A 14250-nucleotide genomic window follows, 5' to 3' on the forward strand; every position below is an offset into this window, starting at 1 on the left:
TAACTTAATATCATGCGGGCAGCTCCCAATTATATCAGGTAAAATAAATTTTATAACTTAACAAATTTTACTGGAACATGATGAACAAAATATCTTTTCTTATAATTGGGTTTACGAGATAATGTGCTTGATTATATATCTCCCGACAAAATAATATTGCTTGCATTTTTTCTTCATTAAATTGCCTTTTTTTATAAGACACCTATGGAGGAGCTGCCCACCTGTGAGGTCACAAAATCTAAACTTTAACATTCTGTCATAACTTTTAATTAACGGATTTCGTCCCCCAAATCACCAACGTTCGTCAATTTTTCTGCTTTTCCTAAACCCAAATTCTCATCAGGCAGAACTTCGTTTCTTTATCATTCCAAGCACCGCTCCATGAGAAGAAATATAGATATGTCAAAAAAGCGAATTCATAGGCATTAGGAGGAGGGCGCTAATGAGCTTTAATGTCGTCAGAAGTCGATACAATAAATTCATTGATTAGAGATTTGTGTAAATGTAGCATATTATCAGATATTTTGAAGGTCTTGCAAGTTTAGCCATTAAGAATGTGCACAAAGACAAGCTTACTGGAAGTGTGACCTTAAAAAGTAGATAAATAAAATCGATTAATCGTGTGTGCGTTCCCCTAACACTCTTAAAGGTCGAATCCACCTTAGTAAAATGTTGATTTGAATCAATAGAGAAAAATCAGACAAGCATAACGCTGAACATTTCATCAAAATCGGATGTAGATAAGAAAGTTGACATTTTAAAGTTTCACTTATTTTTCACAAAATAGTTATATGCACAATTTAGTCACATGCAAATGAGAGAATTGATGAGGTCCCTCACTCACTATTTTTTTATTTTTTATTATACAATATTTCATTTTTTACATTTTTTTGGCAATAAGGACCAACTTGACTTAACCATAAAATGTTAATCAATGATAATTTCACATGTTCAGGGAGAAATAAAACTTTTTTTCACCGGACAATTAGGAGAAAATTTGAATATTTCTTATAGGAAAATACAAAGAAATATTGAGTGATGTCATCAGTTCCCTCAATTGCATACGGACCGGGATGTGACTATAACTATTTTGTGAAATTAAGCCAAACTTAAAAATGTCATAACTTTCTTATTTTAAATCCGATTTTGATTACATTTTCAGTGTTATGCTTGTTTAATTTTTCTCGTTTTATTCAAATCTACTTTTTCTTGGGGTGGACTTGTCCTTTAATAACCCCTAGTATAAATCGATTAGTGGTTTTACTTACCAAGGATTATCATGTAGAAACAGCAACCACTACAAAAATATTTGAATGACAGTCTGCAACTCGCTAACATAATTTGTCAAGATCTGCATGAATAAGATTCCCTTTTTGAAAGCCGCTACTTTGGGCGGTCAGTCGGTGATATTTCAATAAACTAATTCAATATATACATCAGCATGGTCAAAATAAAATGGCGATTGGATAACAGCAAATAGAAATGTTGCACTTCATATAGGCCTATAGCATTTATTGGTTTGGGGGCAAGAAAATCAGGAAAATGCCTAAGTATGAGAGTAGCAACCATGATGACATCTCTGACCTTATCAAAGGTAACAATAGAATTTAATTTCCTATCCTAGTAAAGTTTTGTGCATTATATGTTTCATAACAAAAGTTGATGTGATTCCTTATTATTGGATAAGGCATCCCCACAATGACGGTGCAATGTAATATGCATTAATGCGGCTTGTACCAGTCATTTGAAATATTTCCATGTTAGCGAAAATAAATTCCTTATTACGTGATAAATTGCAGTCAATCATTGATATTAAGGAACCATAATATGTGTCAATACTGTTATGTTCATGACTTTTATTCATATTAAAAAAAAATAATGCAATCATATTCCTTATCTTTATTCAGATACTTCAACATTCGCGTCCCTTACCGTATGGCATCTGAGTTTTGTGAAATGGTTACTCCTTGTGGAAACGGTCCCTCTAGAATGGGTGCTCTAGCTTCAATATCGTCCCCTATCGAGAACCATGAAGTCTACCGAATGGTGGCAAGCTTCTCGCAAGACAACCAGATGGAAAACGAAGTCTGGCTTGGATGGAACACTCAAAACCCTAGATTCTGGGAAGATGGTACCCCAGCTTATCCAAATGGATTCGCTGCTTTCACCAGTCAGGGAGTTATACCTCCTGGCCGTCGTGGTAGACCTGGTATGCCTACAAGTGGATGGCCCGTTAACCCTGCAAACCCATGGACACCACCTCCAGGTAGGGCTCCCGTCATGAAGCGTCAGCACGTAACCCCGCAACAACCAGGTCAACGACCAAATCTTGGACCAGAGTGGGACCTAGTGGAGGCAACTGCCATGCGTGCTTTTGTCTGTGAGGTAGCTGCAGGCCAAAACATCCCCCCTGGTCAACAACCTGGCTTCGGTGGGCAACAACCTGGCTTCGGCGGACGACAACCTGGCTTCGGTGGGCAACAACCTGGCTTCGGCGGGCAACAACCTGGCTTCGGCGGGCGACAACCTGGCTTCGGCGGGCGACAACCTGGCTTCGGCGGGCGACAACCTGGCTTCGGCGGGCAACAACCTGGCTTTGGGGGACAACAACCTGGCTTCGGCGGGCAACAACCTGGCTTCGGCGGGCAACAGCCTGGCTTTGGGGGGCAACAACCTGGCTTTGGCGGGCAACAGCCTGGCTTTGGGGGACAACAACCGGGTTTTGGTGGGGGACCACAACGACCTGGCATGGGGGGACAGCCAAACAGTCCAAACCCGAGGTTCAACAGACCCCGTATGCTCCAGGAAGCTGAAACTGATGTTACAGCATAAGACTCGAACTCAGATTGAACTTACTACTCTCACATTGTTATTTTTAATTTCTCTTCAACTATGTGTTTATATTCCTACATCATAAACCGGATTTTGATGACTCTGTGAACACCAAATTGTTTTAGGGTGCCCTCAACGCAATGTTCCATGTTCAATCTGCGAAAGCACTTCATGGTATTTTTTGCAACCGTGTTAAAGGAGCGATGTGGTTTGTGCAGGTACGCTATCGGAGAACAGTTACAGAATACAAGCCTAGAAGGATAACATACGTTTGAACAATCTGTTTGAATTATTAATACTAAAGGGTCTATGCCTTAGCCGGTCTATTCATTTTGTGGCATAGGCCTATTTAAATTTGTTTTCTTTTTTGAAAAGGACATTGGATATGATTGTAAAGATTTAAATTTTGAATCACGATGAAGTTAATAAAATTAATATGTAATATATCATAGTAAAACAATTTCGATTCGTTTTCTTCTTACCCCTAAATGTTGATTGGAATAGACCCTAGGCATTGACATCATTGCACTGCCATCTTAGAGGCAGAAGCCATTGCCTCGCTTGCGTTGGTCATCTCATGAACCCATTAGACATATAAGAGATGGACATTCAACGCGATTCACTCTTTTATTGAACGATCGAGATCCACCGCCAAATGAATATGAGCATCCTAATTAAAATATACAGGTGTTCTGACAATTGCGATTACCCAGCGGCCGCCAGATGGTACAACGGTCTTTCTCGAAAATCGCTGTTCTGAAAAAAGTGACTTTAAAGTTTAGAGGTTAAAGATTTTTTATGAGACGGAAATAATGCACTTTTTGCAATGGGAAAATAAGAAGCACCATTAACACTAATAACTGAAGAATTTTGAGCTTATTTGGCAGTTTGGAGTTTTAATTATGAAATAAATGACACTTTTGTGTGGATAGACTGTTTAACCACGGCACGGCACACTCATGCATAAGATGGTAAAATGGTTTATCTTCTAGATAGACCATTTTACCATCTTACCTCAAATAAGCACAACATTCTTCATCGATTTTCGAGATAGACCGTTTTACCATCTGAAAGGCCGTGCGACGTGGCGGTTAACTGGTCTAACTCGAAGAAAGACCATTTTACCATCTGAAAGCGATGATTCAAAAATCTCAATTAAGAATGTTAGAAGGTTCATGTAAAAGATAGCTCGTTTTACCTCCAAACGATATTACCGACAATGGGCTAACTCAAAGATAGTCAATTTTACCATCAAATCTGAAGGAAAAAAAAAAAGTACCAAGATAGCGGAAATTATCTCTAAATCAAGACATGATGGGATTTTCTCGATAGAACCATTGGAAAGAGCGCCCTCACATTACCAGGAAAGTGAATTTACCTCAAAAAGTAAAATTTTCGAGTTTGACCGTTTTACCATCTGCGATTCCCCAGGCATATCTGATTATTAACAATGGGACAGATTCCCTCTTCTTGTTTTTGTTGGCTGGTGTCCTACATCAGAATATGCCTTTTAATCAGCATGCTGCAGATTTGTCAACATGTTTCAGATTTGGAGCAGCACCGTAAATTGAGAAGTAGACGATTTTGTGATATAAATTATGATATCGGAGCGTTTTCGCATTTACTACGGAGCCGCTCTGTACAACGCACCAATTCATTTGGACATGCAAATCAAATCACAATGGAGAGCCGAGAGGATTTTGTCGAAAGTTTGTGGACCAGGGACAGCAGCGTAGTGTCAAAGTAGGACAACGACATATTCATAATTGTTCGTCCGGTGCAAATCTTCGGATGATCTGCTATCCCGGTCCACCAACTTTGGACAAAAGCTTCTAAGCTTTCCATTGTGATTTGACTTGCATTTTCAAAGCAGTAAATGCGGGAACTCTCTATTATTATCACACACATAATGACCTCGATAACAATGAGAGATACACGATCTCTACACTGTAAAAAATGAAGTGCTAATTTAGCACTTCCAGTGCTTATATAGTGACTGCACTACGAGTGCTGATTTTTTTAGTTCAAATTTAAACTAGAAAATCAGCACTCGTAGTGTAGTCACTATACAAGCACTTTAAGTGCTAAAATAGCAATTCAATTTTTACAGTGTACATGCTATGTGCTATGTATCTCGGGAATATTGTGGAAACTTGAAAACAAAGGAATTATAAAAAAATAAACAATCAATCTTAAACCATGCATACATTTTCCCAAATAAAGCACATGGAGCTAAGATAACCAAAGGTAAACTAGAATTGCAAATCGAATTTCCAGGCTTTAAGTGATTTATCATCTCCTGCGCATACAGTTTGTGTCTGATCACGAACTGCTTCTTTCATCTCACGGCCTAACTGACGGCGGAACACAGTAGGATCAACGTAGATAAATATTTGAAGAGAATGTTATTCAGAGCACAATGACAGTCATATGTTAATGAATTCATTTAATAATCGATGAGTGTCCATCTCTAATAGGTCTATGGTAATTTGCATCTCTGACAACACTCCATGTAGCCATATTAGATCCTCCGAAGAAGGGCGTAATGAAGTCATATCCATGAGATCGATTCAAGACGAAGGGGCTTATGATTGATGATGATAATACAAGCTTTTTGTTTTTTTATCTATTTATTTATTCATAAACAACAAAATCAATTCACTCTGTAACAAAAGTACAACAAATCTATATTTGATTTGATTTGATTTTATTCACCAACGATAACAACATATTTACAGATGTTTACATATTACATTATTATGTCATGCATATAAATATTACAGAAATGAAACATACATGTATATGTTAAGAGCTGATAAAAGGGACCAGAAAATAGCACAAGTGCTAGTCGAGCCTGGCCCCTACACATATTAGTAATATAGGCGAATATTGAACTTTAAAGTATGTTTTTTTTTTTAAACACAACAACTACAAAAAAACAAAATAAAATTATGAGTGTAACATTTTATGTTATATACAGAGCAATATGATAAGTTATTGATTTAATAAATGATTTTGTAATGAATTCCTGAAATCGTTTCTGGATACTTTTAGTTTGATGGCTAATGGTACATGATTCCAGTAATCACTTCCTAAGAAAGATAGAGAGAATTGTCCTTGAGTAGTCCGTAATTTTGGTAAATGTACTTGTCGACCTTCTTTTTGTCTTGTTGGGTATCTATGCTCTATTACATCGCAATAATCTACTAAAGAGTGAGGTAAGTTGTTATTACCCAGGTCATACATGAAGGTACATATAGATAAATTGTGCATTTCAAATACATTAAGGATCTTTAAATTCTGAAATAATACACGTGTATGAGCTCGCCACTCACTGAATGTGATGGCACGTACTGCCATTTTTTGGGTGTAAAATATACAATTTAAGCTACTCTTGTAAGTACTCCCCCACACCTCGATTCCATAAGTTATGTGTGGCTCTATGAATGCCTTGTATAATAATACTAATGTATATTTTGGTACAAAATGTCGCAACCGAAATATAATTCCTACTCTTTTACGTATACATGAATTAACTATTCTAATATGGTTCTTCCAAGTTAGATGTTTATCTATTGTTATACCTACAAAAGTTGCTTCATTAACCTCTTCAATCTCCTCTCCGGCTATTTCCAATTTACCAGCTAGTCTAATATTTTTCCTTCTGCTACCAATCAACATGAATTTCGTTTTCATAGAGTTGATAGTAAGCTTGTTTGCAACACACCATTCTTGTATTTTATTTATGTTAATATTGACTTCATTTACATCAATTTCATCTTGTCCAGCTGGGAAGGTATGAAATAGATTAGAATCGTCTGCAAATAATCTGAAATTGAAATAATTAGAAACAGATGGTAGATCGTTTATATACAGTAAAAATAATGTTGGTCCTAGAACCGAACCTTGAGGAACACCGCATGTGATTTCCATTTTCTTAGAGACTGTCTCTTCATATTGAACAAACTGATATCTTCCTCTAAGATAGTCTTCGAACCATTTAAGTGGGAGACCGCGTATTCCATAGTGAGAGAGTTTGTTGATTAAGACATTATGATTGATCGTATCAAATGCTTTTTTGAAGTCAATGAATATCCCAAGTGTAGCTTTACTCTCATCAATTGCTTTTAAGAGAGTGTTGGACAAATTTATTAATGACAACTTAGTACTGTACTTCTTACGAAAACCATACTGGTGGTGGTAAAAAGCATTGTTTGTTTCTAAAAACTGTACTAATCGCCCGTTTGCTACTTTTTCGAAAACCTTTCCGAGCACTGGCAAAACAGATATTGGTCTATAGTTTCCAGGTTCATCTTTTGGTCCCTTTTTGTGGATAGGCGTAACTTTTGCTATTTTCATTTCATCTGGTACCCTCCCACATTCTAAAGATAAATTAAAGATATATGCCAGGACACCTGAAATGTAAACAGCACTATCTCTTAACAATCGTGCTGGTAAATTATCATGACCACAAGCTTTCTTTTCATCTAGAGTTACAAGATGATTAAAAACCTCATCCTCAGTCACAGGTTTCCAAAATAAAGAATTGTTAACTCTTGCCCCTAAGTAACGTCTATGTGACACGTTTTCATTTGGCAAAGTATCTGCTAGATTCGGACCAATATTTACAAAGTAGTTATTGAATTCATTGACAATATCATTTATAGATGTAATGAGGTTATTGTCTCCATTGACCTTTTTGATAAGCCTGTCTACTTCAACAACCCTTGAATTTTTTTTCTTTCCAACCAATAATTCATTAATGATTTCCCATGTCTTACTCGTGTTACATCGGTTTTCATATAGTAAATTGGTGTAATAAGTACGTTTTGCATTCTTTAAAATCGTAGTGAGCAAGTTTCTATATTTTTTATATTTCTTCACAATATCTTCATTGTAGTTTGTCTTTAGGACTTTTGCATATAACTTCTGTTTAACACGTATTGATTTAATTATTCCTGTAGTTATCCAGACCTTCTTTTTAATATCTTTCTTTTTTCCAATTTGTTTAGTTTTCATAGGTGCATGTTTGTTACATATATATGAGAAAGACTTGCAAAACGTAGAGTATGCAATATTTACATCATGGCAGTTTAATACCTCTTCCCAGTTGAAGACAGAAAGGTCTTCTTTAAACTGTTCAATATTGAATTTTCTGTAGCATCGATAGGTAATTTTCTTTTGATTTGAACATAACTTGGCCATGTTCTTGAATACTACAAACACTGGAAAATGGTCAGAGATATCAGTATGTATGACCCCTGAATGAGTTTCAACAGTGGTTATCCCGTCAAACCATGGATTCTGGAGGAAAATTACCAATTGAAAGCACATACCAGTAGGCCTGCGGGGATGGTATCACAATTAATCATAATAAGTTAACAAATCAGTGTCAATACAGAGTGTTGGCCATTACCATGGTTACATCAAAACGAAATAAGATTCAAAATGTACCGTTTAATTTTATACAATAAGCATACATGAATAAAAACACCATTACACCAACATCTTATCTACCCTTCTATCCGTGGGCTAAAAACACATCAAATAATCAATCAATAGGACCTACACTAAGCCAATTCGAAAAAGGGGGAAATACTAACGGCCTTTGATGCACCCCTGTATGCTAAAAGGGCTAAAACATGTAAAAAAGTCAAACTCGTGTAGCAGCATCAATATCGTCAACCCACACCACCAAACAGTCGGTTAAAGCATGGCATAAAATGAAAGCTAGGAACATTGCTATTATTATAAAATACATCCATAAACACAATAATTGTGGACACTTTAGATTTTATAAAAAACTAAAAAACAATGTAATAGAAGATAAATTCTTAAGCACAATCATTGTGGACACTTCAGATTTTAAAAGCTTATGCATCAATAGATACATTAAATTCAAATACCGAAAAATGTCACATGCAACATACTTTCTTCCAAAAAGGAGAAATATAATGCAAATAAATTACAACACTCTCTTGCATACTGAAGACAACTAATCCAATCATAGTAAGTACAAAAACAATCTAAAAATATAATTTCCAAATGTGAGAACATGTAAAGATATGGAGGCCCACAAAATCTGCTAACCAAAAGGCAGCCTGGGAACATAATATCAAACACTATACATAATGTTTATTTGTTGTTTTATTGTATTATGTTTTTTGTTGTTATATGCCACACTTTGCTTATTCCTTATAATTTCAATCTTTTATATTGTAAAAACTTTTTGTAATTCGGCTCTGTGCTGTGATGGAAGTTTTGTATCTGAATAAACCATTTTGAATTGAATTGAATTGAATTGAATAATCCAAACAAATACTAGTAGCCATACAATGGGCCAGATACAGAAAATAAACACTGAAATATGTGTAGTAGAAAAACATGAACGTGTACAAATTTTTTTCCATGAGTAAAAAATAGGTGAAAGTATGATGGGCCACCATCCAGCCTCCATCATATCCATAGTACGGTTATGGAACACGCAATGTCCAAAGCGAAAGGTAAACATACATGCAACCGTGAAAATGAAGTGCAGATAACTTAAAGGACAAGTCCATCCCAACAAAAAGTTGATTTGAATAAAAAGAGAAAAATCCAACAAGCATAACACTGAAAATTTCATCAAAATCGGATGTAAAATAAGAAAGTTATGACATTTTAAAGTTGCGCTTCATTTAACAAAACAGTTATATGCACATTTCGGTTGGTATGCAAATGAGGGAACTGATGACATCACTCACTCACTATTTCTTTTGTATTTTATATGAATTACGAAATATTCTAATTTTCTCCCCATTGTCCTGTGAAACAAAGTTTTATTTCTCCCTGAACATGTGGAATTACCATTGTTTAACATTTTATGGTTCAGTCAAGTTTGTCCTTATTGTCAAATCTGTAAAAAATTAAATATTGTATAATTCAAACAATAAAAAACAAAAGAAATAGTGAGTGAGTGACATCATCGACTCACTCATTTGCATGTAACTGACTCGTTCATCTAACTATTTTGTGAAAAATAAGTGAAACTTCAAAATGTCATAACTTTCTTATTTTACATCCGATTTTGATGAAATTTTCAGCATTATGCTTGTCTGATTTTTCTCTATTGATTCAAATCAACATTTTTCTGGGGTGGACTTGACCTTTAACCACCATAATGGATAGAGGAAGATGTACTGATGGATTGTCAGAATATTACCAACCTAAAATAGCTAATAAAAAGGGCTCCCACTATACATCCTGACACTGATATCTCAACATTAAATCAAAACCAGTGTAACATGAATATATGTGAATTAAAAATGAAAAGTAACTATAGATATGGGATTACCAATTCATCACTGATCACCAGGGAACAGTTCCAGAAAGGGAGTCACGGGGGCCTGATTAGGCACAACGAATGAGCTAGCCACAGATCTATGTGGCGTACTGTGAGGACATAAACCTCATCTGACTCTATTGATTGTCTATTGCACCAGTGAGGGTCTCCCTGAATCGCTGACTCTGACTTCGAGTCATCAAAGCAACCGAGATGTAAATTAGGAACTACAGAGGAACGACCCACGGCATATGATGAATATTCAACATCTTCAGTTGGAATACAGCTGCCTGGAACATGATCACAACCAGGGTCATGATCGCAGGTGTCACTACAAGTCTGGAAATTGGTGTAGCCGAGAATGCTAGCGGCCTTGCGAGCTCGAGTAATCATGCGCCTATCATGGTCAGGCAAGAATGGACAGTCACCATTATGGTGGCAGTAGCCATGGTAGCCATGCCGACTAGCATTAAGACAGAGTTGTCACACAACTTGGTTAACGTTAGGCCTATGATGAACTAAGGCGGGCCTAGGACTAGTCTGAATCGATCTAGATGTTATGCTATGATCAGCAGCCTGGAAAACATTCAGGACTTGACATAATACAGATAGTATGGTACATCACACTTGTGGTCATCATTCAAGTCATAATAAGCAGGCTATCATAAATTCCTTCACTAGACCTACTACCGATATCATTATCTATTGCTTCATCGATCGTACACGGCTCGATCGACCAGTGTTAGGCTTATGTGGACACGTAAACTCTAATCTGATTTTGAGCCCGAGGATACGATTGGCTACGAAGATCTAGATCTCGAAATGAATTCCGTCTGGAATCATCCAACTCATAACTACTCTGAAAATCACCCTGAAAACTGTCATAATCTTCTGGTTGATTCTCATCATGATAATCATCTTCTGGTTCATTCTCTTCATCATAATCATCTTCTGGTTCATTCTCCTCATCATAATCATCTTGTTCTGGTTCATTCTCGTCATCATAGTCATATTCTGGTTTATTCTCATCACCATAACCATCGTCTGGTTTATTATCCACTTCATAACCATCGTCTGGTTCATTATCCACTTCATAACCATCGTCTGGTTCATTCTCCACTTCATAATCATCGTCAGGTTCATTCTCATGATCAAAATTACGACCACTATGACTGGCCCTGTCACAGACAGATTCAACATTATCAATCACTACATTTATTAATTTTACCATGATTTCTTGATTTACTGACTGTTATTTATTCATTTACTGAGTGTGTAATTACTTGATTTACTGACTGCATTACTAGTAATGTCATAAAACTCAGATAGAAAAGGACAAGAACCAACTTGACTGGGGCGGCCTCGCTCTCGGGCCTGGGGACGAGGTCTTGACCTCGGTGAGGGAACAGCCATTCAAAGGACTGTATGTGGGACTATACGGCACTGAACTAGGTAGTAAAAAAGTGTTACACCTATCACGACATATTCTTGCCGACCAGCTGGTTGCTCGGATAGCATGAATCCCATCGTGCAGGCAAGGTTCAAATCCCAGCTGCTACCACGACATTTAGCAACAAAGGAGATGGGAAACCAGTTACAGTATGAACAATTTATTACATCAACTTTAGGGCAAACCTCATGGTTTCACGGGCCTATAATTACAACTGGCAGGCAAAAGATATTAATTCGAGCCAACCCATTCTCAATTTTTAACTTTGATATTGCTGATTGACAAAAGTGAATGCCTATGATTGACAATCTAACACTGATTCTGGGGAGGTTACCTACTGAACTTCCTTTTTCCAAATTGGAAATATCACTACTTTGGAACTATGTGGAGCGTTGTGGCCCAGTGGATTAGTTTCCGGACTTTGAAACAGAGGGTCGTGGGTTCGAATCCCAGCCATGGCGTAATTTCCTTCAGCAAGAAACTGATCCACAATGTGCTGCACTCAACCCAGGTGAGGTAAATGGGTACCGGTAGGAAGTAAATCCTTAAAGGGGAATCCAGCCTTGGCCATAAAATGTTGTGTTGGGAAGAAGAAAAATAAATTAAACAGAATGGTGAAAGTTTGAAAGAAATCGGACAAGCAATAAGAAAGTTATAGCTGCTTTAAAATTGAGATCACTAATACTATGTAGATTTCAAATTGGCAACTGGGTAGGTAAATTATGACAAGGGGCAAGGATAACTTTCCCATAGGCCATGTACTTTATTATCAGGGATTTGTGGTTTTCTCCTAAGTACCCATTCCCCTGGGGCAGTAATCTGAATATAACCCAGGTAGTATATTGTTTTATGTCCTCATGAAAGAAAAATATAATTTGAAATAAAACTTTTGGGAAAAATGACATTTTAGCCAGAATATGTATTGGAGTACGTGGAAGAGTAGTCCTTGCCTTACATCACTATGACATCACACATGCGGCCAATTTGAAGTCTCCATGGGTATAGTGATTACCAATATTTACAACTTTTAAAAATTCATAACTTTCTTGTTGCTTGTCCAATATTGTTCAAACTTTCACCTATCACCTTGTCTGATTTTTCTTTTCCTCACAAAAACAGGTTTTTCTTTGGGTTGGATTCCCCTTTAAGAAGCTGTGTGCACTGTGAACGCCTAGCTTAGCCGGGTAATATAGGAGCGCCTTGAGCACCTAACAAGGTGGATATGTGCGCAATATAAATACCCTATATTATTATTATTATTAACTATATTTTTACTGGAGGAAGAATTAGGGCCATTTTACTCTATCAAGTGATGAATTTGTTCCTGTCAGGTGTAGTCTTCATAAATACCGATTTATTTTTAAAATGAGCCGGTCGAAGTACCCTTTTCTGGTCAGATATGGAATGTCAGACATTATATCTTGTCTACTGGTAGTAAACATTCAACCCTCGATTTTCCTCCTTATTTTGTTATGATTTTTTTTACACACGAGTCTATGGGAAATGAATTAGGCCTGTGAAACCTATAACTTAGAGTAGACTATAGCCTATTACAAGGGGAATTTCCTAGTGGATGAAATATCTGCCCAAACTCTTCAGTAGCAAATTATTTTCATTAGTATACATGTTTCAATCATCAAGAGGTCAAAAAACTGAACTTACTGGCTATATGCAAGGCTATATAGGGGGTATATCAGGTAACGAATTGTGATTAGTACCGGGGATTAGTAGCTCTGTGTTTGTATACCTAGGCTAGGCTGTGTAGGCTAACGTTAGTCTCTGCGTTGCATGTTTTCGTGTGTTTTCGTATACCAACGAGCGCTGCTGTATTCATGTATAGCACCCATTACAGGATATACTAAACATTAGATAGGCCTTTGTCAAGATCAAACCTGGGTTTTTGTTTACCTAAAGATTTGGTCACCCCAAATCACATAAACAACCTCACATACCCCAAGCATCCTCTTTTAAAGTGAAGAGAGCTATGATGTAGTCAAATTACACATAAGTAATTGCACTGCACAATAATCATTCCGGTTTAAAGTTGTTTATTACAACTCTATCATTTCGCTCCAAATGCGATTCATTTCCATGGAAATTTCAACATTGAATATAACATAAGTTCACATATAAATTATATTGACTTTCAAAAGATCTTTAAAAAAACGAGTTTGATTTTATCAAGTAAAGCTTTCGATACCATTGACCATGGTATTTTACTTCATAAGTTGTATAATTACGGGATAAGGGGCATTGCTTGGTCATGGATTAAGAGTTATCTTTCCAATAGGCAACAATACGTTTTTATCAATGATGTTAAATCTCCTGTATCGTTTATCAATTGCGGCGTCCCGCAGGGCTCTATTCTGGGACCTTTCTTGTTATTTTTAATATACACTAATGATATAGTAAATTCATCTTCCATTCTTTCTTTCATCTTATTCGCCGATGATACTAATATTTTGTTATCTCACAAGAACTTACCAGAATTAATAAATATAATGAATTTAGAATTAAATAAAGTTTCATCATGGTTTAAATGTAATAAGTTATCTCTTAACATAAGTAAAACTCATATTATGCATTTTCAATCATCTCATAGAAATGAAAATTTTACACAAGATATAAAAATTGATAATGTGCCTTT

General features: G+C 36.4%; 1 protein-coding gene across 1 annotated transcript; it reads left to right on the top strand.

The window, feature by feature from the left end:
• The first annotated feature begins 1863 nt into the window (after positions 1 to 1863).
• LOC129282968 (34 kDa spicule matrix protein) lies at positions 1864 to 3292 on the top strand. The gene has a single exon (XM_064114991.1). The coding sequence runs from the start codon at positions 1879 to 1881 to the stop codon at positions 2830 to 2832; it is 954 nt and encodes a 317-aa protein (XP_063971061.1). The 5' UTR covers positions 1864 to 1878; the 3' UTR covers positions 2833 to 3292.
• The last annotated feature ends 10958 nt before the right edge of the window (positions 3293 to 14250 follow it).

The sequence above is a fragment of the Lytechinus pictus genome, unplaced genomic scaffold, assembly GCF_037042905.1.
Source record: "Lytechinus pictus isolate F3 Inbred unplaced genomic scaffold, Lp3.0 scaffold_20, whole genome shotgun sequence".
Lineage (NCBI taxonomy): Eukaryota > Metazoa > Echinodermata > Echinoidea > Temnopleuroida > Toxopneustidae > Lytechinus > Lytechinus pictus.

Bases quoted from the DNA above. Each gene is read 5' to 3' on its own strand.
- LOC129282968 (XM_064114991.1), top strand. From the start codon at position 1,879: ATGCAATCATATTCCTTATCTTTATTCAGATACTTCAACATTCGCGTC.